The sequence below is a fragment of the Schistocerca serialis genome, chromosome 9 (genome assembly GCF_023864345.2).
Source record: "Schistocerca serialis cubense isolate TAMUIC-IGC-003099 chromosome 9, iqSchSeri2.2, whole genome shotgun sequence".
In the NCBI taxonomy this organism is placed as follows: domain Eukaryota; kingdom Metazoa; phylum Arthropoda; class Insecta; order Orthoptera; family Acrididae; genus Schistocerca; species Schistocerca serialis.
The window spans coordinates 152,248,797-152,275,255 of NC_064646.1; the positions used below are offsets into that span (position 1 = coordinate 152,248,797).

Below are 26,459 nucleotides of genomic sequence, written 5' to 3' on the forward strand. Positions count from 1 at the left end.
TCGCCAGCCATGAAGGTCGCCATCATCTTCACCGCCGCCGGCCTTCTGCTGGTTTATCTGGTGGTGGCAGTTCCTTTGCAAACCGGTGAGTGCGACAGATCTCAGAGGTTCTCTGAGATTTCCACGTCAGAATCAAATCCATCTTAAGCGTCTTTGATACTGAAAATGTTCTTTACTCCAGTCTTCGACCGCAGATAGCATGAAATAACAACCAGTTTCAGCTGGTGATGACGATATTCCGAGCTTTGTGCTGAAATGCAGACAAACCTGAAGATCATGTCCACGGAATGTAACCGGTCGCCATTTGTGGTCATGAGCGACAGAATACTGGAATAAAGCAACTTTTTAGTATTTCTTGTACAGCTGATGTCCTGCAAAATAGCGATTCCACATTTTATCAGCGTACTCGTTCACTTTTCCGCTGTTGTCCGTTTACTTATTTATGCCAACCTTATATTAGATAGGAACATGATATCTGTGTATTGCTGCGGTCGAGCGGTTCTAGGCGCTTCAGTCCGGAACCGCGCGACCGCTACGGTCGCAGGTTCGAATCCTGCCTCGGGCATGGATGTATGTGATGTCCTTAGGCTAGTTAGGTTTAAGTAGTTCTAAGTTCTAGGGGACTGATGACCTCAGAAGTTAAGTCCCATAGAGCTCAGAGCCATTTGGACCATTTTTTGTGTATTGCCTGAAAAACAAACTTACTTCATTTACATGTCACTCCATTTCCACCACCTACTCAGTCTCTTAGTATTGAAATGTCGTCGGGACTATCATCAGTCAACCAAGGAACATCGAAAATAATGAATTAGAAACTAATGTAGCTCGTTTTGGACTATTTTTAATTCTCATCTACTTCTCTACCTCATCGTTATTCGTAACAGTGATAGCCTTGCCCTCAAGATTAAATTAGATTAGATTTGTTACTATATTGTAAGTAATAAATGTACTAAGTTTGGTTGAAATTGCTCCAGGCGCTTCAGAGCTATGCTGGACACACACACGCACATACACACTTCACAGATTTCTTCCAGTCTATAGTACGTAGGGTGACTAGTTCGAAGACAATTGTCTTCTTAGATTACTAGAAACCTCGAAAACATAAATCTTAACAGGAAACGATATTAAAATATCAAAGGATTGCGTCCAGTCCAGCCATTTTGATATTAGACAGTTTTACACAGAAATGAAGTAAATTTTTTACAAATTTGTCATTCACACAATAAAAACAATTTTTTGTAATAATGTTTTATAGGTGATCAACATTAATACTCAATGACGAAATATACTAATAGCCTACATTAATTTATGCAACGGTCTTGCATTCTTAAGGAAAGCCTACAGAGTTACATATTTTTGCCATACTGCTGAAAAATACTAATAAATGGTTCAAATGGCTCTGAGCACTATGGGACTTAACATCTGTGGTCATCAGTCCCCTAGAACTTAGAACCACTTAAACCTAACTAACCTAAGGACATCACACACATCCATGCCCGAGGCATGATTCGAACCTGCGACCGTAGCGGTCGCGCGGTTCCAGACTGTAGCGCCTAGAACCGCTCGGCTAAAAATACTAATACATTTATACAAAATGAAAACTAATTTCTTATATCATATATGTTGATCACACCGTAGAATATATTTAGAATGTACACACAGAGAAAACTCGTTCAAGTCACATCTGCACCAACAAATGTAGCCTATATGTTCTCTTCTGTATCTTCAGCATTACACTTCGTTTTCCGTTTCCTTCTTTCAGGAAATTTGTTTCTACATGGAAAAGAAAGTGGTTTGTTCCATTTCCAATTATGCATTTCTCCTGTGCATTTGCCTGCAATTACTTCTTCACTTCACACCAACATCCAGAGACGTTCCTTCATTTTTCTTTTCAAGGTGCTCGCTTCCTTTATGCTTTTTTATGCTAAGTAGCAGTCTTTTACAAAACGAGCTTCCTGCATTTTTAGGGTCCCTAACTGTCATTTTCAGTCCTTTGCTGCAGATGTGGTACTTATCTCCAGTTCTTTTGTTGTGGCCAAGTAAATCTCTGTCCCTGGAATTTCAGAAAGGACTGGCCAGACGTGAATACTATTTTTGTATTATAACTGAAACAGTGCTTTTGACACAAGCTGTGTGTGTGTGTGTGTGTGTGTGTGTGTGTGTGTGTGTGTGTGTGTGAAAGAGAGAGAGAAAGAGAGAGGGAAAGAGAGAGTGAGAGAGAAAGAGATAAGATTTGCGATTTGGAAGCATAAGTAACCATTTTTATAAGTTTTACTTCGAGTTCAAGTGTGTCTCATGGTCTAATGTATTTTGATTGTGACAGTTGCGGAACTTCATACAATTTCGTCGAAGACTTCCGATCTGATCAATAGGATATCTCCATGTTTCTAGCCATAAGTCTTTAGATAACCTCAGACGAAAGTAACATCTGTATTGTCAGGCACACAGAACGTTACAAGTCGATTCTGTAGCCTTCGCAAGCTGTATTTGTACTTAAATCGTCTTTTATATCTTCAGCTATAGTACGCTTCTGCAGAGACAGTGTCATGTAAAACCTAATAATGGTGAGAGCAGCTATCCACTGAAAGAGGAGAAATACACATTTTGTTCGAAACGAAAATTGTTACAGCTCAGTTCTGGGCAAAGTAATAAATGCTCACAGTCCACAACTGATGTATTCACACTGCTCACTGTCAGTTCCATTTCTTTCTATCCCTTGGAAATCCTGCCATTACGCCCATCGTTTCCAACAATAGCTATTCGTTATTCCACACTTCGAAGCCCGCTGCTTACTAGCCCTCCCCAACAACTCATATTCCTTTCCTTGTTAAAATAAACTACAGTAGTTCAAAATTACATGATAGTTGACGTCTGTGACCTGCCACTACAGTGTTGTCTCATCGGCTACTGGCTACCATTCAGTTACGGGTGACAACAAACGCGGCAAATCACTTTTCACAAATGCTGTTAATGTATAACGCGAAGTGGCCGCCGCCAAAGTATGCCGGAAATACGAGATGTTCTGTCGAAATCTGATTTTAAGTGATCAATGACTCGATCGCAGGTTCGAATCCTGCTCGGGCGTGGATGTGTGTGATGTCCTTAGGTTAGTTAGGTTTAAGTAGTTCTAAGTTCTAGGGGACTGATGACTTCAGATGTTAAGTCCCATAGTGCTCAGAGCCATTTGAACCATTTTGATCAATGACTGAACTGCGGCAGGAGACACGTTCTGTAGCCTTGAAATTAAAGTTGTGTCCTAAGCTAACCACAACCGCGTGATGTGTCATGTGGTGTCACCGCCAGACACGACACTTGCTAGGTGGTAGCCTTTAAATCGGCCGCGGCCCGGTAGTATACGTCGGACCCGCGTGTCGCCACTGTCAGTGATTGCAGACCGAGCGCCGCCACACGGCAGGTCTAGAGAGACTTCCTAGCACTCGCCCCAGTTGTACGGCGGACTTTGCTAGCGATGCTACACTGACAAACTACGCTCTCATTTGCCGAGACGATAGTTAGCATAGCCTTCAGCTACGTCATTTGCTACGACCTAGCAAGGCGCCATTACCAGTTTATATTGAGATTATGTATACACAAGAGCGATGTACACCAATTATGGATTAAAGTTAAGTATTCCAGCAACAATGTACCTTATTGGCTATATTAATTACATTTAACTGTTCCTGACCTCACGCCAGTCTGCGTGTAATTAAACGCGTGCATTTCGGCCGCCTCTAGCAACACGGTGTTGGCTCTTCTGCCAACACAGCATGTTATGTATCCGTGAAAGCGGTTGCCAACAGTCTGTGGTAGAACTAAAATCACGATCACTTTGTTCATGGCTATTAAAGCTATCCTCTACGAACAAACTCAGGACAGAAAATATTCAGTTTCAGCGCCAAAAATCAACAATAATTTCTTACTATCATTGGTTACCTGAAACTATCCTCTTACTAGCTACACGAGTTGCTGCGTTGCCATTGGCACTTGGTTGCGCATTATAGACGACACAGGCAGATTCCAGACAAAAAAAGAATGATAGGTATGAAAATACGAACATATAAAAAAGGTCAATACGGTGATGAAAATGACATGAAAAAGAATACAAAAAAATACATTTAAACCAGTGAAAATACAAATGACAGTCAAACTCTTTTGATTAGATTTAGAAACAAAAAGATTTCACAACATTCGACGAGATACAAACCTACGAACTTTAGCATAGCAGGTTAAAATGTTTACCATTGCGCTAAAGTACAACATGAATGTGTGCTGCTATATTTTTGACTCTGATCACGCCGTCGCAATGATGAACAGCGGTCTTCAAAAACTCGGTTTCACTCAATGTCGCATGTGGCTTATCTAACGCAAGCCGATCTCTGTGAATATAATAAGCGCATATGTCATACTGAATTGCATCTTATGCGGAAGTATCCAGTAGTGTTTACTTAGTGCTGTGTGTGAAACTTAAGTATTTCATTAGCATCGTTATGTGTGTGTCTGTTGTTTGTGGTGTGTTTATCACGTCTGATGAAACACGAAATAAAAGTGACAGACCCCTAATTCGGGATCAAAACACATCAAGAAAGAATGCCGAACAAGGACATGAAAGTGGACTGACAAACTGTTGTGGCAGTTTGGCAACGGCGAACGGTTCGAGCGTGACGTTGAGCCCTCTGGTTGGAGGAAACCATCTGCAACACATGAAGTGTCAGCTATCAAGCTGTTGTAGTCAGAGAATAGCGCAGGAAGCCTATTGTAAGGGAGTCTCCACGGCGTTTTAATTTGTACTTTTACCCACAAATTTTCATTTATAACTCTCATTCCTAGTAATGCCTCCAGGGTCTTTTTTTCTCTCACTTTTTCTATTCACCTTCGACTTCCGATCAGCGCTCTGCTTCGAACTAATCTCCACAAATCTAGGCCAGAGTTTGACAATCAGAGAGAATGTTTCCCTGAAGAGCCTTTTTAAAGCTGTCTTTCTGTTTCCATCATCTTGCGGAAAACAGAATTCTTGTTTAGTAGAATTCATTGAGCGTTCTTTTCTCGGTCATACTCATTCCTTTTTCTGTTCATTACAGTTAGCACGGCAAGGTCCAAGTCTTCTTTATCGCCTTGTAGAAAAAAAAGAGTCATCAACGAACCTTTCCCCTGATACTTCTATTCCCTTCTGTCACTTGAATGGCTGCTCCTGGCGATCAGTTGCTGGGAAACTACAAACCTGTTCCTGTTTTGCGTCAGCTTTAATACAAGCGTGTCTCTCTTGCGTTTCAACTTTTTGTCTTGATTTGTCTGATATGTTGTGGTTAAATTGTCTATCTTTGTACTTCATTCCTATTACACTTAAAAATTCGAATATCTTACTCCTCTCAACGTTATCGAAGACGTTATTTAAGTATATAGATGACATGAGAGTGCCTTGAGATTTTAATGTCTTCTTCTATTATTAAAATTAAGTCTGTATTGCTTTCCTGCTACTTCTGTCTTTTATGACTCCGACTTCATATCATCTAATACCTATTCTTCTTTCTTTCCTTTGCCTAAGAAGTGCGTTTAAAATTGTTAGTTGGCTTGTTGGTTTCTGCTTTATTAATCTCCCAGAATCTTTTCGTGAGTCTTCTTAGATGCCACTGTGAATCTGTTCTTCGGTACTAGTGTTCCAAAGGCTAGACGATATATTATGTTTTCTTTGTAATGCCCATGCCCTGTAAAACTTTCCTAGAGTCTTCTGATCAGCTGATTTTGATCTTTGAATTAAAAGCGTTGAGTAGTGTTGTGGCTAGTCTGCCGTTATTCATTTTGTAAATATGACTACGGAATTTGAAGCGTCCTTTGCGCTGGGTGTTACTGAACTTAACTGTATGCTTGTAGAGGTCAGATCTTCTCCAATTCAACTAAAATTTCATTTTCTTGTGTGAAATATTTTCCTAAGAATTTGCGATTCCTTTTTTCAGTTTCTCCAACATTGGATTGCCCTCCTGCAGTTATGGTCTCTAATGCATATAGTAATTCCTGTGAGAGAACTGTCCTGTGATATTGCAATTTCGCCTGCGCGATATTAGTATATTGTTATAGTGGTTCCATGTGATTCTGAATGCCTTTTGAAGTTTTATTGCTCTTTCTAGATTTGCGCAACCCTCTATCTATGACGACAGCAAGATCTCTCCAAGGTATTTAAGTCGCTTGCCTGTAAAATCGTCGCATATTTTAGCTTCAGTTCCTGTCGTTTTGATGTAGGCTAATTTTCCCGGTAATGGCTTTTCTCATAAGATATATGAAGATTTACCTTTGATATTATTTTGTGCAGTTTTTCTACAGCATGTTATTTTTTCTTTTCTAGCCTTGGTGATCACTATTAAATCATCGATTAAAACTTAGCATTAACATTGATTTTGTATCACTAATTTTTGCTGTTTACACCTTTATTTATCGAAGATACCGTACATGTGTTATTGTAACATATACAAGCAGGAACTGAATAACAAATCATATAATATACTTAAGGGAATCAGTTCCCTGTTAGCAGCTAATGATATGAGACTCTTAATAAAATAAAACTTAAGCAACCTACTTTCTGCCACAAAGATTTCATTTAGGGTGAAATTCTACTCCCTGGCAATAGTGGCATTATGATAAAATGTAGGACAACAGATATAGAAATGAGGGTAGACTGGAAGTTAAGATTGATGACACATGTCACGAGTTTCTGCAGACATTGAACACATCTACAACACATACACTTTTATGCTCAGGATACCACCAACTGTTAGGTCGACATAACCTTGAGCTCGGCATAACCGTAAATAACGAACATCATGTCAAAGACATAGTACTCGAGTTGCTACGGTAACTGATGAGTAACTGTTGATAGTACTAATGGCAAGTAAGTCGTAAGGTTGTGTGTGAGGGGGGGGGGGGGGGGGGGGGAAGGTCGAGGAGGAGGAGGAGCCAGTGGAGGGGAATTCAGGTGGAGTACAAAAAGGGTGGCTTACACAGCATAGTTGAGTTGAGTAATTTCAGCTAATGTCGGTAGACGTGTCACGGTAAATAGGCAACTGACCAATAACAGCAAAAAAAAAAAAAAAAAAAAGTTTATGAATAATAACGGAAATTCGTTCAGTTAGGATTTTGAGAATTTAAAAATACGTTATTTCTTCATAATTTTCAGCTTTGGATTAAATTTAATTCGTTTCTGATAAACACGTCATGGTGTTGTGGTTTCCGATAGAGTGGATGTAGATTTTCCAATATAATGTCGTAAAAGGGCTCTTACTTTTCTATTCCAGAATGCTCCCCTGGGCAAAAGAAGGAAGACCCTTGCAGCACTTGTATCTGTGCTGAGGAGGGCTACTGGGAGTGCAATTACACCTGCTTTAAGCAGAAAACATGTGAGTATGCAAGATACACAGGTAACAACACTTTCTTTCCAAAATGAGTTACTGCTTCTTCACTGAATATTCCACTGTTGTGACAAATCACACATAAAAAGCAAGGAATGAATGCAAAGAATTAGTCGGGGTTTACATACTATGTAGCAGGGGGCTGATTGGCACTCGAGTATTCTGAATCGTGGGAATCATTGTTTGCAAGACTGGGCAATCACGGTGTGAGCACGAAATATACGAGTATGATAAATTTTCCATATTTCTGTGTTAAACTTAATATTCGCATTTTTGGTACTTCAGGAATGGACTGTTGTCTCGGATCGTAACGATGCTTCTGTTCATACGACAGAAAATTATGAATACATTACAGGGATCTGCTCTGAACTGCGAACTTTCTGAAGCTTAGGTAGCCGACAATATTTGATTGCACAGGGATATGCGAATTATTGCGTAACAGGAGGAATTGAAGTTTCAGTTATTAATGAAAGAGTACACTACGTTTAAAGTCATGAGGTTCAAATTTTAGCATGGGAAAAATGTAATAATAATTCGTCGAAGCTAGCTGAGTGCTGAAAATGCACTGTAACTGTGCAGCATTTCGACACCAATTGTATTTTTCTTTTTTGGGGATCATCAGCCTTGCGACTGCCATATATGCCATAATCTCCGTCTATATGCCCTGATCTCTGTCTTCATCTACAATTTTTGCTTTCTACAGCTCCTTCTTGTACCATGAAAACTGCTCTCTGATGTCTCAACGCATGTCTTATGATCATGTCCCTTCTGCTAGTTAGTTTTTCCATCTGTAACTTTCCACTCCGATTCTGCGGAGAACTTCCTTGTATCTTCTCTTACCAGACTATGTAATGTGAACATCATTCTGGTTGGTTGGTTGTTTGGGGAAGCAGACCAGACAGCGAGGTCATCGGTCTCATCGGATTAGGGAAGGATGGGGAAGGAAGTCGGCCGTGTCCTTTCAGAGGAACCATCCCGGCATTTGCCTGGAGTGAAACATCATTCTGCAACACCATTTCTCAAACACTTGATCGTCTTCTTTCCGGTTTTTAGATCATCCAGGAACACATTCATGCAACAGTGTATACGAGAAGTATATTCCCGGAAGTTTCTTTATCAAGTTAAGGCCTGTGATATTAGTAGACTTGTCGAAGGTTGCTCTCTTTACCTGTGGTGATCTGCTTATTAAATTCTTCTTGTTTTGCCCTTCATGGGTCGTTTTGCTTATAAGGGAGCAAAATTCCTTCAGTTCCTCTACTTCGTGGTCCCCAGTTTTTAGTTTAATTTTACTGATAATGACATTTCTGTTACTCCTCATTCTTTTCGTCTATCTTTGGCTCATGCAGTTTCAAGACTTTGTTGATGCAGGACCAGCAGTCGTTTTATTTCAGGAAGAGTTTATTACAAATCTGCCACAGTTGGAGTACATATACGAAGGTTGGAACTTTAATAGTGACAACTATTTATTTACATCTCGTACAAAATAGGTATGTGTTTCAAAGTTTTACTGACCTTCAAAGTAGTCACTAGCATTGTGTATAACCCGTTGCCTGCGATGTGGAACTCGTAGGATACTCTTAGCAGTTCCAGTTGTGTTTACAGTTCGAGCGGCGCCGTCTATTGCCCGACAAATCTGTAGCAGTTCTGAAGTGAATACTGTGAAGTGTTTCCTTCAGTTTAGAAATCGAGTTGAGCTTACGAGGGCTTAAGTCAGGGGAGTGCAGTAGGTGGCATAGCACTTAGCAGCCCCATCAGTCAAACAAATCAGTAAGATTTGCTTGGGCATTGTTCTGCAAAATGATGCTCAGGTCCTGCAGAAAGTGTCATCACTTCTGTCTCTATGCTGCTCATTTTTGGAACACAACCTACAACCAGCTCCTTGTCGCCTATTCGTGGTTCCTGTGGTGTCACCGCCTGACACCACACTTGCTAGGTGGTAGCTTTAAATCGGCCGCGGTCCATTAGTACATGTCGGACTGGCGTGTCGCCACTGTCAGTGATCGCAGACCGAGCGCCACCACACGGCAGGTCTCGAGAGACTTACTAGCACTCGCCCCAGTTGTACGGACGACGTAACTAGCGATGCACACTGACGAAGCCTCGCTTATTTGCAGAGAAGATAGAATAGCCTTCAGCTAAGTCAATGGCTACGACCTAGCAAGGCGCCATAGCAATTGATAGTTATCGTATGAAGCATGTCTCATCAAGAACGATGTATACAAATGATGGATTGAAGTTAAGTATTCCAGAAGCTACTACTTTTCTTTATAGCATTCATTCCGTATCCTGTTTCAGACCTCACGCCATCCTGCGTGAGCTTATAGCGTGCATTTCGGCCTTCTCTAGCAATATAACAGTTTCACCATCCTTCAGAAATTCACGACAGTAGCTTGAGAACGACCGACCAGCTTCATCGTTTATGAGCTGCCCGTTCTCGGTGCCACCGTCTACCTTTTGTCAAAGTGACTTACGTCAGTGGGTCTCCCCGTTTGCAGGCCATGCCACTGCTATATTGATTTTCCATTCGTCTCTCCTCATCTTATATACACCCTTTGCCGTGTCACGTGCCTGCACTCAGCCTCGCGGTAGGCAGCGGACATAATGTGTTGACTGAACGGTGTAGCTCCAAATAGCCAGGAATTCTCTCCATTTCGGAAGTTTTAGGCTGTCTGGAATTTTTATTCTGGATGATTCATTCTGGAAGATGACCAGTTATTGTGGAAATGGACTTGGTTTCGGAGTAGTGGGTTCAGATCCCCATCCAGCCCTCTGCGTTGTCCATAAATAACTACACTACTGGCCATTAGAATTGCTACACCAAGAAGAAATGCAGATAATAAACGGGTACTCATTGGACAAATATATTATACTAGAAATGACATGTGATTACATTTTCACGCAATTTGGGTGCATAGATCCTGAGAAATCAGTACCCAGAACAACAACCTCTGGCCGTAATAACGGCCTTGACACGCCTGGGCATTGAGTCAAACAGAGCTTGGATGGCGTGTACAGGTACAGCTGCCCATGCTACTTCAACACGGTACCACAGCTCATCAAGAATAGTGACTGGCGTATTGTGACGAGCCAGTTGCTCGGCCACAATTGACCAGACGTTTTCAACTGGTGAGAGATCTGGAGAATGCACTGGCCAGGGCAGCAGTCGAACATTTTCTGTATCCAGGAAGGCCCGTACAGGACCTGCAACATGCGGTCGTGCATTATCCTGATGAAATGTAGGGTTTCGCAGGGATCGAATGAAGGATAGAGCCACAAGTCGTAACACATTTGAAACGTAACGTCCACTGTTGAAAGTGCAGTCAATGCGAACAAGAGGTGACCGAGACGTGTAACCAATGGCACCCCATACTATCACGCCGGGTGATACTCCAGGATGGCGATGACGAATACGCGCTTCCAATGTGCGTTCACCGCGATGTCGCCAAACACGGATGCGGCCATCATGATGCTGTACACAGAACCTGGATTCATCCGAAAAAATGACGTTTTGCAATTCGTGCACCCAGGTGCGTCGTTGAGTACACCATCGCAGGCGCCCCTGTCTGTGATGCAGCGTCAAGGGTAACCGCAGCCATGGTCCCCGATCTGATAGTCCATGCTGGTGCAAACGTCGTCGAACTGTTCGTGCAGATGGTTGTTGTCTTGCAAACGTCCCCATCTGTTGACTCAGTGATTGAGACGTGGCTGCACGATCCGTTACAGCCATACGGATAAGATGCCTGTCATCTCGACTGCTAGTGATACGAGGACGTTGGGATCCAGCACGGCGTTCCGTATTACCCTCCTGAACCCACCAACTCCATATTCTGGTAACAGTCATTGGATCTCGACCAACGCGAGCAGCAATGTCGTGATACGATAAACCGCAATTGCGATAGGCTACAATCCGACCTTTATCAAAGTTGGAAACGTGCTGGTACACATTTCTCCTCCTTACACGCGGCATCACAACAACGTTTCACCAGGCAACGCCGGTCAACTGCTGTTTGTGTATGAGAAATCGGTTGGAAGCTTCCCTCACGTCAGCACGTTGTAGGTGTCGCCACCGGCGCCAACCTCGTTTGAACGCTCTGAAAAGCTAATCATTTGCATATCACAGCATCTTCTTCCTGTCAAATTTCGCGTCTGTAGCACGTGATCTTCGTCGTGTAGCAATTTTAATGGTCAGTAGTGTAAATGTGAAAGCTAGATTGCTTTCTTTGAAACAGCCGAAGCATCTTCCCCTGTCCCTTATGGTCTCGTTTCCAGTAGGACATGGTAATTGGTCGAGTCAGTTGGGACTTCGAGCCTATTCCGATGGAGTTTGAGTTTCATTAAGATCCATAATGGCGTCTACTTCATTGCACAGTATAAGCTTCGTTCCTAAAAATTCTAGTCTCTTGGGGTGTTTGAACCGAAAAGCTTTCTGTTTGGTACAATGATAAAATCATGAGCCCAAAGATTTTCAACAATAAAGCTAACAATCTAATTTATAAAATACAATAATGAACGGACAGATAAGTGGAAAAAGAAGAAAGAATTCACAATTTCACTTTGCACGTGACTTAAAGCCAATGAAACTGATAACAAGATGCTAAAATTTAACACAGTCTGTGGAACAATTAGACGTACAAAAAGACACGAAATGGACACAGTTGGTGATTTACAGGGTCATGCAGTTTCTGTTATGCTCTATGGATCTGAAACATTAGTTGCCATGTAAAAGGATATGAGTAGGATCGCCGGCCGCGGTGGCCAAGCGGTTCTAGGCGCTTCAGTCCGGAACCGCGTGACTGCTAAGGTCGCAGGTTCGAATCCTGCCTCGGGCATGGATGTGTGTGATGTCCTTAGGTTAGTTAGGTTTAAGTAGTTCTAAGTTCTAGGGGACTGATGACCTCAGATGTTAAGTCCCATAGTGCTCAGAGCCATTTGAACCATTTGAGTAGGATCCAGGTTGCAGAAACGATATCCCCGACGTGCAAGCAGACAGCCAGCCACTTGACACAAGTGCAAGGCGAGCTGCTTGCTTGCCGGTGCCTAAGAGTATTTCGTAGATTTTCTCTGTAAAGGCACGTTTTTGAAATACCCTATGAACGTGGTTCCACAGAGGGTTTTGCCGAACTGGGGAACCCTTATAGGGGCCCTTTTCTGTTTTATTCATGCATGTATCAATGTCACACTCTCCGTGATCACCATATAGGAGGGCGTGGCAAAAGTGCGCTGAAAAAGCATAAGGACTTTCCGCTACTTCAGATCACGTTCAAACTTCGTCGAATGGTTTTGAGCGCTGCGTAATGGTTCCAACTTCTACACTAGAGCAAAAATTCCTATCACATGCATTTCGAAAGCATGGAATGGAATTGCAGCGTTGTCAAGTCCGTCGGGAAGGGGTGAATCGGACAGGAGGTGTAACAGTGCCAAAGACTGTCGAGAACGTCATCGTTTTGTTCGTAGCACTGCGAACTGTTGTTTCTCACCAAGAAATGTGTAGGTATCACCGTTCTAAGGAAAGGTTGATTTCATTGACGACCTTTATGCCATCACCTGAGGCCTTTTCGTTCCGATTCTCAGCGGCAGTGTGTATGAAATGTTTTCCTTGGCCACTCTTAAAAGCCGCATAATTTCAACGCTGGGCGTCGCATTCCTAATCTCCATCGTAGAGGCGTAAAATAAAGGGTGACATGTGGGTAAGAGGGGCTGTGACGACCTGATTATCGTGTGAGCCTTCCACGATGGCTTTGGGCATTGTATTGAAATTTGGTGTCAATGTGACATGCTCAACCCACGTTACACATCTCATGAACTTCTGAGCTTTGGTCTTTTTCTCGCATTTATCGCCACTTCGCTCTTTGAAGCATCGGCGAACCCAAGGATGACGTCGCAGGGAGCTACGCTTTTTCCCCCTTACACAGGAATCATATACAATCCGTACCCACAGACTGGAAAGTTGCACAGGTCACACCAACATTCAAGAAAGGTAATAGGAGTAATCCACTAAATTACAGGCCCATATGGTTAACGTCGATATTTAGCAGGATTTTAGAACATATATTGTGTTCGAACATAATGAATTACCTCGAAAGCCGGCCGGGGTGGCCGAGCGGTTCTCGGCGCTTCAGTCTGGAACCGCGCGACCGCTATGGTCGCAGGTTCGAATTCTGCCTCGGGCATGGATGTGTGTGATGTCCTTAGGTTAGTTAGGTTTAAGTAGTTCTAAGTTCTAGGAGACTGATGACCTCAGATGTTAAGTCCCGTAGCGCTCAGAGCCATTTTAACCAAGTACCTCGAAGAAAACGGTCTATTAACACACAGTCAACTTGGGCTTAGAATACGTCGTTCATGTGAAACACAACTAGCTCTTTATTCACATGAAGTGCTGAGTGCTATTGTCAACGGATTTGAGATCGATTCCGTATTTCTGGATTTCCGGAAGGCTTTTGACACTGTACCACACAAGCGGCTCGTAGTAAAATTGCATGCTTATGGAATGTCGTCTCAGCTATGTAAATGGATCTGTGATTTCCTGTCAGAGAGGTCACACTTCGTTCTAATTGACGGAAAGTCATCGAGTGAAACAGAAGTGATTTATGGCGTTCCCCAAGGTAGTGTTATAGGCCATTTGCTATTCCTTATCTATATAAACGATTTGGGAGACAATCTGAGCAGCCGTCTTCGGTTGTTTGCAGATGACGCTGTCGTTTATCGACTAATAAGATCATCAGAAGATCAAAACAAACTGCACAACGATTTATAAGAAATACTGGAATGGTGCGAAAAGTGGCAGTTGACCTTAAAGAACGAAAAGTGTGTGGTCATCCAGATGAGTGCCAAAAGGAACGCGTTAAACTTCGGTTACACGATAAATCAGTCTAATCTAAAAGCCCTAAATTCAACTAAATACCTAGGTATTACAGTTACGAAAAATTTAAATGGGAAGGAACACATAGAAAATGTTGTGAGGAAGGCTAACCAAAGACTGCGTTTCTTTGGCAGGACACTTAGAAAATGTAACAGACCTGTTAAGGAGACTGCCTGCACTACGCTTGTCATTCCTCTTTTATAATACTGTTGCCCGGTGTGGGATCCTTACCAGATAGGACTGACGGAGTACATCGAAAAAGTTCAAAGAAACGCAGCACGTTTTGTATTAGCGCGAAATATGGGAGAGAGTGTCACAGAAATGATACAGGATTTGGGATGGACACCATTAAAAGAAAGGCATTTTTCGTTGCGACGGAATCTTCTCACGAAATTCCAATCACCAGCTTTCTCCTCCGAATGCGATAATATTTTGTTGACACCGACCTACATAGGGAGGAACGATCACCAAGATAAAATAAGGGAAATTAGAGCTCGTACGGAAAGATATAGGTGTTCGTTCTTCCCACGCGCTATACGAGATTGGAATAATAGAGAATTGTGAAAGTGGTTCGATGAACCCTCTGCCAGGCACTTAAATGTGATTTGCAGAGTATCCATGTAGATGTGGATAGTTGTAGATGAATGCCTCAGAATGTGAGACAGTTACACGATTTCGAAAAAATGATCCTTTATTTCTGTTTCACGCTGTAGATCACTGGTTCGCAACCTGGAAGTAATTTTTCCTTAGAAAGTGTGTGTGTGTGGGGGGGGGGGGGGGGAGGGGGTAAAATAAACTTTTCTGAGCCGGCCGGAGTGGCCGAGCGGTTCTACGCGCTACTGTCTGGAACCGCGCGACCGCTACGGTCGCAGGTTCGAATCCTGCCTCGGGCATGGATGTGTGTGATGTCCTTAGGTTTTTTTTTTGATCATCAGTCTACTGACTGGTTTGACGCGGCCCGCCACGAATTCCTTTCCTGTGCTAACCTCTTCATCTCAGAGTAGCACTTGCAACCTATGTCCTCAATTATTTGCTTGACGTATTCCAGTATCTGTCTTCCTCTACAGTTTTTGCCCTCTACAGCTCCCTCTAGTACCATGGAAGTCATTCCCTCATGTCTTAGCAGATGTCCTATCATCCTGTCTCTTCTCCTTATCAGTGGTTTCCACATATTCCTTTCCTCTCTGATTCTGCGTAGAACCTCCTCATTCCTCACCTTATCAGTCCACCTAATTTTCAACATTCGTCTAAAGCACCACATCTCAAATGCTTCGATTCTCTTCTGTTCCGGTTTTCCCACAGTCCATGTTTCACTACCATACAATGCTGTACTCCAGACGTACATCCTCAGAAATTTCTTCCTCAAATTAAGGCCAGTATTTGATATTAGTGGACTTCTCTTGGCCAGAAATGCCTTTTTTGCCATAGCGAATCTGCTTTTGATGTCCTCCTTGCTCCGTCCGTCATTGGTTATTTTACTGCCTAGGTAGCAGAATTCCTTAACTTCATTGACTTCGTGACCATCAATCCTGATGTTAAGTTTCTCGCTGTTCTCATTTCTACTACTTCTCATTACCTTCGTCTTTCTCCGATTTACTCTCAAACCATACTGTATACTCATTAGACTGTTCATTCCGTTCAGCAGATCATTTAATTCTTCTTCACTTTCACTCAGGATAGCAATGTCATCAGCGAATCGTATCATTGATATCCTTTCACCTTGTATTTTAATTCCACTCCTGAACCTTTCTTTTATTTCCATCATTGCTTCCTCGATGTACAGATTGAAGAGTAGGGGCGAATGGCTACAGCCTTGTCTTACACCCTTCTTAATACGAGCACTTCGTTCTTGATCGTCCACTCTTATTATTCCCTCTTGGTTGTTGTACATATTGTATATGACCCGTCTCTCTCTACAGCTTACCTCTACTTTTTTCAGAATCTCGAACAGCTTGCACCATTTTATATTGACGAACGCTTTTTCCAGGTCGACGAATCCTATGAAAGTGTCTTGATTTTTCTTTAGCCTTGCTTCCATTATTAGCCGTAACGTCAGAATTGCCTCTCTCGTCCCTTTACTTTTTCTAAAGCCAAACTGATCGTCACCTAGCGCAGTCTCAATTTTCTTTTCCATTCTTCTGTATATTATTCTTGTAAGCAGCTTCGATGCATGAGCTGTTAAGCTGATTGTGCGATAATTCTCGCACTTGTCAGCTCTTGCCGTCTTCGGAATTGTGTGGATGATGCTTTTCCGAAAGTCAGATGGTATATCGCCAGACTCATATATTCTACACACCAACGTGAATAGTCGTTTTGTTGCCACTTCCCCCAATGATTTTAGAAATTCTGATGGAATGTTATCTATCCCTTCTGCCTTATTTGACCGTAAGTCCTCCAAAGCTCTTTTAAATTCCGATTCTAATACTGGATCCCCTATCTCTTCTAAATCGACTCCTGTTTCTTCTTCTATCACATCAGACAAATCTTCACCCTCATAGAGGCCTTCAATGTATTCTTTCCACCTATCTGCTCTCTCCTCTGCATTTAGCAGTGGAATTCCCGTTGCACTCTCAATGTTACCATCGTTGCTTTTAATGTCACCAAAGGTTGTTTTGACTTTCCTGTATGCTGAGTCTGTCCTTCCGACAATCATATCTTTTTCGATGTCTTCACATTTTTCCTGCAGCCATTTCGTCTTAGCTTCCCTGCACTTCCTATTTATTTCATTCCTCAGCGACTTGTATTTCTGTATTCCTGATTTTCCCGGAACATGTTTGTACTTCCTCCTTTCATCGATCAACTGAAGTATTTCTTCTGTTACCCATGGTTTCTTCGCAGCTACCTTCTTTGTACCTATGTTTTCCTTCCCAACTTCTGTGATGGCCCTTTTTAGAGATGTCCATTCCTCTTCAACTGTACTGCCTACTGCGCTATTCCTTATTGCTGTATCTATAGCGTTAGAGAACTTCAAACGTATCTCGTCATTCCTTAGTACTTCCGTAGCCCATTTCTTTGCGTATTGATTCTTCCTGACCAATGTCTTGAACTTCAGCCTACTCTTCATCACTACTATATTGTGATCTGAGTCTATATCTGCTCCTGGGTACGCCTTACAATCCAGTATCTGATTTCGGAATCTCTGTCTGACCATGATGTAATCTAATTGAAATCTTCCCGTATCTCCCGGCCTTTTCCAAGTATACCTCCTCCTCTTGTGATTCTTGAACAGGGTATTCGCTATTACTAGCGGAAACTTGTTACAGAACTCAATTAGTCTTTCTCCTCTTTCATTCCTTGTCCCAAGCCCATATTCTCATGTAACCTTTTCTTCTACTCCTTCCCCTACAACTGCATCCCAGTCGCCCATGACTATTAGATTTTCGTCCCCCTTTACATACTGCATTACCCTTTCAATTTCCTCATACACTTTCTCTATCTGTTCATCTTCAGCTTGCGACGTCGGCCTGTATACCTGAACTATCGTTGTCGGTGTTGGTCTGCTGTCGATTCTGATTAGAACAACCCAGTCACTGAACTGTTCACAGTAACACACCCTCTGCCCTACCTTCCTATTCATAACGAATCCTACACCTGTTATACCATTTTCTGCTGCTGCTGATATTACCCGATACTCATCTCACCAGAAATCCTTGTCTTCCTTCCACTTCACTTCACTGACCCCTACTATATCTAGATTGAGGCTTTGCATTTCCCTTTTCAGATTTTCTAGTTTCCCTACCACGTTTAAGCTTCTGACATTCCACGCCCCGACTCGTAGAACGTTATCCTTTCGTTGATTACTCAATCATTTTTCCTTGGTAACCTCCGCCTTGGCAGTCCCCTCCCGGAGATCCGAATGGGGGACTATTCCGGAATCTTTTGCCAATGGAGAGATCTTCATGACACTTCTTCAATTACAGGCCACATGTCCTGTGGATACACGTTACGTGTCTTTAATGCAGTGGTTTCCGTTGCCTTCTGCATCCTCATGTCGTTGATCATTGCTGATTCTTCCGCCTTTAGGGGCAATTTCCCACCCCTAGGGCAAGAGAGTGCCCTGAACCTCTATCCGCTCCTCCGCCCTCTTTGACAAGGCCGTTGGCAGAATGAGGCTGACTTCTTATGCCGGAAATCTTCGGCCGCCTATGCTGATTATTTATCAAAATTTAGGCAGTGGTGGGGATCGAACCCGGCACCGAAGACGTTTTGATTATAAATCAAAGACGCTTCCCCTAGACCAGGGGTTAGGTTAGTTAGGTTTAAGTAGTTCTAAGTTCTAGGGAACTGATGACCTCAGAACCATTTGAACCATTTGAAACTTTTCTGAGGGATAAAAGAAAAAACAGTTCTTGAATTTCTGAATTAAGTTATTTACAAAAGCATTGTTAGAATTTAATATTTATTGGGAAAATAACCAATAGTTAGCTATAATCAAGTATTACCGCTTGACGTGTATGGTGGAATCCATAGCTTTTGAAACGGGTTGAAATCCTCGTGTAGTCATTGATGGCTATAACTTTTCTGCATGGGAGGGTGTTTGTTATCCCTCCCTGCCGATAATGCACCGGCAGCGAAGGACGCGGAATCATCAGTGCAGCCAGCCAGCGAGTTGGTTACTGTAGCTTCCGACATAGAGCGCTTGCGCCGTGTGTATTTGAGAAAGCCTCTGGTTTCCAAGGCGCGAAGTTTTGGCTGCCGCTGAGTCGTCACTTGCATGTTTGTTAGCTTAGAAGCCTGGCCTGCTGATATTCTGCCATTCTTGGGCGTTTGCTTATTCAGGGATATCTCTTTCTGCTTGCTCTGTTGTCATATTAAGTGCGCTGCTGACGTTTCTGGCTTGTGTGCGGGTTTGACTGCTTTAGTTCTTTGGAATTTAGAACTCCTGCGATTGAGAACTTGGTCCGGCTTGCACTCAGAGCGATGTTTTCCTCCCAATTTGCGAATCCATATTTTTGAACCTGTACCACGGGAAGGAGTTACTAAAAGGGTGGGAGGCCTCTCTGAGCTGAGTTCAGGGTCGTTTTGTTAGCTTGGTGTTTCCAGTGGTTTAACTGAGTTATTTTCTGATTTGCCGTTGAATGTTTCACCAGTCAGCAATGTTGTCCGTTAACAAACTGAGTCAGGGATAGTTTTTTTTTCAGATTGGCGTGCCCTGTCGATATTAACCTTTCCGGGCAAGGAACTGTGATACATAATTTAATAGCTTAAGTCAAAGTCATAAATTTTCTTCTCAAACTGATCCTGAGGACGTTCCACTGTTATAGCTGAGAATGACCATCAACTCAGATAATGTAAAATATGAGCTGATAGAGCACTTAGCATTTATTGAATTAGAAAGTATTTTCCTAATTTGGCAAACCGATAAGTAAATTCCTGGAGATAACATCAACTTGAGAGTGTTAAAGAATATTTTCAGGTAGTGAAATTCGAGCCAAACTAAATTCTTTGAACGCCGACAAGAAATATTATGAAATATGTTGTGATATAACGGAGATTACAACATTTTCGCTAGAGAATAGTGGCAAGTACCCATAAAGGCATGTTATCGTAAAATTTTTTATGATATTCACTCCATTCGTGACAAGTTACACATCTGAAAATTAGTCTTCGAATAAGGTATGAATAGCAAAGAAATGTGAGTAATATGATAGACTTGGAGCAAGATTCACTATGAGCACTGACTAAGACCAAACTGAATATAGGGAAATTATCAGGATCGAGCAGTTCCAACAGCCCCCATTATTCATCGTTTCTTTGTTTAATAAAACATATACAATATGCTAACTACATGTTATTTATCTTTTATCTGTTAAAAAAGAATAGTAGTGTTATTTTTTTCCAAACCATAAATAAGTTTGATGTTAAACTTTGTTGGATTTGCTGGCTGAATTCTAATATCATTCAAGAGCTATAGCCTCAGAAAATTTTGGGAACTGTTGTTCTCGATGTTTTAAAATTCTACTTGTTCTCTGATACAGCGAAACCCTGTAAGCCGGGAACTATGCTCTCTGATGGCTGCACCACATGTACCTGTAACCCAGATGGGACGACTGCCACATGTACCATGAGCGACTGTTCATCCCAGCTACCTGGAGAGGTGAGTATCATTTCACCTGCTAGGTATATACTTGGTATTCTACGCTCTCCCTCTCCCTCTCCCCCCCCCCCCCTCTCTCTCTCTCTCTCTCACACACACACACACACACACACACACACACACACACACACACACACACACAGAGAGAGAGAGAGAGGGTGTAACGGGCATAGGTTCAGATATGTTTGAATGTGGTACCTAAACATGTACACACATCAGTGTGTTAGTTGTTTGTTCTCTGTATCGAAGAGTCTCTCCACAAACAGACAGCGTGTTTAACAACCTGATGTTTTTGCATAGTCACACTGCACCACTAAGTGGACTGCATCTGTCAGTGCAGACTGACCATATTGTGAACATGCATCCACACTTCAACAGCTGACCTAGTGCCCAGCATTAATGGGTTACTGTCGTCACATGTACTTGGAGCTACTAACCAACCTAAAAACATATGGCTTGTCATGGCTATAACTATTAGTCTACAAATGACATAAATACTGATGTTATGTCTGCACTTATACCCATTACATCCTGCATATATACAACATCAAGTTCTTGGTAGGTTTCTGGAGGTTTGAGGCACCAGATGTCTATAAACAGATTATGCAATTCCCATAAAATATGAGCCTATGGTTTGCAGGCACCCAGCTGGCACCCAGGAGCATCCCAACCACGTTACATTATCGTAGACCACAGCTGTCATTGTGCCATCGATTATCACCACTGGTCTCATGGAAGTCCAAGTGAATGTCTGGATAGCAAGATAATGTCATGACCGCCATTTGTCAGTGGAGAGGTGCCTGTTTCGAGCAAACATTCGCTCATATGATGGTGTACCTAGTAACAGCCTCCAATCAGGTGTAACAACGAATGTGATTTATCCAACCAGACGACACTTTTCGATTCATTAATGATCAAATCTCAATTATCTCTCTCGTGCCAACTGCAATCGTAATTGACAGTGTCATTGGGTCAGGTCAACATGAGAACAAGTAAGGCTGTCCCGTGTTCAACAATGCGGAATGAATGCCGAACTCCAAACCAAGTGTGCCAGCACCATCATCGTACTCTGTCATCAAATCTGCTACAGATCAACGCCTACCTTACTTTACAGGATGTGCAGGCCTTCAACTTCCACGTTCTTTGGTGAAGTGTGGACATCCACCACCTTCTTGCCTATTTGTGGTTTCGTTGTCCTCAACCATTTTCCACAGATGCTGAAACCAATAGCACATAAACAACTGCCCAACAAAGCAGTTTCCAAGATTCTTGTTCCTGGGAGGTGGTCCATAACCATCAGCACTCTGTCAAAGTCGCTTAAGTTAGTGGATTTCCCCATTTGCATTCTGTGTCGTTCCTAGAGTGATTTTTCAATCAACTCTGTTCTGAAACTTCCTGGCAGATTAAAACTGTGTGCCCGACTGAGACTCGAACTCGGGACCTTTGCCTTTCGCGGGAAAGTGCTCTACCATCTGAGCTACCGAAGCACGACTCACGTCTCTGTTCTACTTGCATACCTTGTCTACAACATCATATGGCTGCAGAACCAACAGACGACTTTCAGTTTCTCTGTGGGCAGTGGTCACAGGGTCACTAAAATCATTATGGGCACGCTGTTGCGTCTTGTTATAAAATACTTAAAGTATTCGATGTATCGATTTCTTTGACGAGTTGCAGCTACCTTCCTTAAGGCAAGGACTGATTAGCTGGGATATGGTTGCATGAATATATCGCTTTGCTAATGTGTTACTAGACCAATGACGTCACATTTACTACAGATTGTTAGCCATTAAATAACAATTGTCATATGAGGAAAGTGGGAGGGTATATGTGGCTGACTGTGCATTGCACGGCTTGCTGGCAGTTGGTAGCCTGCTACACATCAACGATGAACTTCTGGGGTCGGGTTTTCTGGGCTAGTAGTGGAGAGACAGGGCCAGTCATGCCAACACTGTTTGTTTTGACAGTCGGGGCTGTGTTCAGGGAAGCCATTGCCCTGCACTCACACATGGCCTGTCATACCAGGTTTGGAGGCAGCCAGGACACCACGGCCATGTTGCCAGGATATTTCAAGATTTCAACTGCCTCTTTTATTTTTCGTGTGCACATCCTCGACTCTCCTGTCAGCACTCACGCTTCTTGTGACTTGATAACCTGCACACAACTGTGATAGTGCTTCACTAATACTGATATGTTGTATTGCACCAACAGAACATAATGCTCGTGGTATGATATGCAGGTTGTAACAGTTCTTCTGGTTTCACCAATGTAAGTGGCACTGCACTCAAACTGTATCTTGTATGCACTAGTGGTGTTCACGATTTTTGTTGCTTTCCTAATGGACTACACAAAATTCTGGATCCCGTGGCCACTTCAGAAAACTGATTTGATGTCTCCTCAACAAAATACTATCCCTACTTGATCACTGACACTCCTGATGTAAGGTAAGTATACCACCTGGAACTGTTCTTTTCTTTCATTTTCTGTATTCACTTTCCTTCTAAACTTGGTAACTCTTCTAGCTTTTTATTTCTGATGCATCTTCACTCATGACAAGCACGGTTTCAGAGAGTAAGTGTCTGTACAGTTCACAGGCCTGCTTATAGAGGCCACCTGGGTAAGCACCTGGGCTCTGGTGAGCCGCCAAAGAAACAGCAATATTTAAGCAATCACAAGAGAGTGCTCAGCAGTATTACTGTTGCTCAGACAATGTGTAGAGTGCTATGCACAATTTGTATCGTACGTGTTGTTCTATGAAGTAATGTGTTCCTTACATCATGCTTGTTCTTACTGTAGTAATTATCATATCCACTGGCTCATAAGATGTTATGCAGCTCTTTCAATTCTTGTTTGATATTCTTTACATCACTGATGTGGTGGGCTGCAGTGGTCAGCATGTGTAGGGTGGTACACTTTTGTGCTATATAATGATGCAAATTTGTGCTAAGGGAATAGCTAGTGTGGGTAGGTTTCCAGTAGGCCTTTCGTCCCACTTTGTTGCTGGTAGTTCTGTAGACCTCCACGTACAGAAATGGACTTCCTTGTTCCAGTCTGGATTGGATGTTTTTATGCAGGCTGGTAATATGCTTATCAAAGTTATTCAGTGGACATCTTTAAGCAAGCATGTAAGCAAACTGGCTTAAGGTGTTCGCAGTTCCACCTACGCTGTTGGTTGGAATACAGGGATGAAACATTCATCATTTGGTTGCACAGAAGAGCAGAGTTGCATAAGTTCTGTCAGGATATTAACAGCCTGTATGATAACATCCTGTTCACCTAGAACATTATTCTGTTTCTGAATGCGGAGGTCTACAGAACACCTACCCTCCCAGTTGGTACTTACACACCAAACACCATCATCATCTGCAGATTCATAGGCCCGTTTAAGGGCCATGTGACACAAGCAAGATCTTGGGGTGCCAAGCTGTTGAGGGGTGCAAGAGGCACTGCAATGTAAGACTTCTTATACAGGGTGTATCACAAGTAGTATTGGCTGCTTGGGGGGCCAAGCTGAGAAGGCCACCATGCATACCCAAATGAAAGATTCGTGTAAGTGAATATCAGAACTAGTAGCAAAAACTGACATGGTTAAAGTGTATGAAGAAAACGTGGAGTGGGGAGCAGCCCTGATCCCTGACATTCTGGCACAGAAGTGTGCCATCCCATACATGTTAACTGCTTGAGCACACGGCATCAGTGATAAAAAAGTTATGAAACTAAAATTAAAAGCGCTGTGTAACAACTTATGAGCCAGCAGGTATGGCTATAAAACAATAAGAAGAGGAACCAAGTTTAGTAGGAAGCCAGATATATAAAATGAAAGAAAAGAACAGTCCCCACATCCATACTTACCTTAAGCCAGATGTATTAGTGATCGAGTAGGAAGGATGCTTTGCTGAGCAGACATCTAACCAGTCTTCTGGAGTTGCTGCAGGATCCAGGATTTGTCAGGATCTGCTAAGGGAGCAATAAAAGCTGTGAACACCACTGGTGTGTAAGGGGTATAGTGTGAGTGTGGCTCTGCCTACATCGGTGAAATCACATGGCCTGTTAACACTCATATAACAGAATACAAGTGTTGCATTTAGTTGGAGCAATACAACAGATCAGCACTAGTTGTGCTCTATTACAATTGAGGGTAGGCTACTGAGTTACAACAAGCAAGAGTACTGGAAAGACAACTGTGGATGTGCACACAAAGAATAAAAGGCTTCTGAAATCCTGAAGCAGGCTGGCAACACCAACAGGAAAGACAGCTAGAGGTTTTCAGCGTCCTTGCTGCCAACAATCTTGGTACAATCAGCAAAGTGTGATCACCGGGCAGCAGCTTTACTGAATACAGCTGCTATTGGCCAAATAAACAGCATTTGCACAGCTGACATCGTCTCTCTACTACTAGCAGCATGGAAGTCCAGCCCTCGGATGCTTGTCACTGATTCACAGTGGGCTACCAAATGACAGCAAGCCATGCAACCCACAAATAATGCGGCAGATATCCCCTCCCTCTTCCTTTTCCCCCTCAAATGTTATTTGATGGCTAATAATATGTAATGAATGTAACAACAGTTGTATAGTGACAGTGGTCGAAAGGCAACATGTTGGTGTCAACATACCCTGGCCAATCAGCCTTTGCCCTGAGGAAAGCCATTGCAACAAAGTTGAAACATCAGTACATTTTAATACTTGCAGTGTATTGTAAGATGATGTGACGACATATCCAGAGTCCTTTTAGTGAGACTGACACTGACTGAGGAATTCTACACATTTATATTAATGGTTATAATAGTTTGAATCATCAAAAACACTAACCGTTTGCGTACCCAAACATGTAGCACACTTCATGCCAATTTGACAGGTGATGGAAGCTATCTCCATGATATAGTTATTGGTCAGCATTGTATTTATGGAAGGGGGAGGGAGTGGGAGAATTGGTGACGTGTAATCATAACTCTGGAGCACCTGGTGGTACATATTATACTTAAATCTGAAATAAATATACTGTTGAGATAAAATACCTCTATTACTCTTAGTAATGGGATTTGTTTTGATGTGGCTGATATGTAAATATAATTGTAAATGAACTGTATTAGTGTCAAGTTCGTAGTTTTTACTGTTGTTCTGATTGGTGACAGATCTGATGCTACTTCACTACTAGGGCTTGGAAGTGGCAGTAAGTAGGTGTAATATGTAAGTATAATCCTGGAATGCTAGGATCAGTTTTAACCAAACTTTGTCTATATACAAAGCAGTTCCTGGAGAAAAAAAACGTGGCAATTCACCCTTAGTACTGCTAGGGGTGAAGGATGGTACTGGTGTAGTGGTAGAAAGGGGATGGCCTTTAGGCATAAAACTAGACTGTATAGTGAAATTTTAATCACATTAAGAATGGCTGTGGCTTCCTATCTGTAACATATTCACCAGCAAAACACTAGAGGAAAAATAAAAATTGATATACCAAAACACAGACCAATAAAGGCAGCCCACTCACCCAAAGTCAGCTCCATAAATATCTTTAATGAATTGTCATCCTCACCTTGGTCCATGTCTTGGAAACAGTTTCACAGTAAATGTTATAACTGATTGGCTGAAAACTCATAACAGAACTTTTTATATACATAGTGTCAACATGAAATTTTATAGTCAAAATGCATGACTGTAAGCCTTTAATCAGGTAAATTTGCAATTAAGTATATCTGTAATTGTATATCTCTGTAATTATGCATAAGAGACAAAGCCTATTATGTTGTATATATGGTCAGCGATGAATAAAGATCCTGACTCTGATTCTTCATTCTTTCCTTCCTTTCTTCAGACCACTCTACCCTCGGACGCAAGCTTGTCTGTTGCATATCCTGCAGGTTAACGACACCTGTCTGAAGGTGCAACACATATATCTTCATCATGTTGCATTGCAAAAATATACCATGTCATGAAATGAAAACTGCATACAAAAAGTTGTTTATTGTGTCTAACTAAATGTTTTAACTTTTATCTGTTGTAGGTTTGTCCAGACTGCGAGCAGAAACCATAGAAAACGTCTGGTGCTGTGAAGAGTTGCTTGTGAACAAACTATGAAATTTCATGTACTACAGCATGTAATTTATGC

General features: G+C 42.3%; 1 protein-coding gene across 1 annotated transcript; it reads left to right on the top strand.

The window, feature by feature from the left end:
- On the top strand, positions 1-26,459 carry LOC126419903 (serine protease inhibitor I/II-like). Its single transcript, XM_050087181.1, has 4 exons — positions 1-85; positions 7,284-7,385; positions 20,235-20,353; positions 26,355-26,459. The coding sequence occupies exons 1-4, from the start codon at positions 10-12 to the stop codon at positions 26,382-26,384; spliced, it is 327 nt and encodes a 108-aa protein (XP_049943138.1). The 5' UTR covers positions 1-9; the 3' UTR covers positions 26,385-26,459.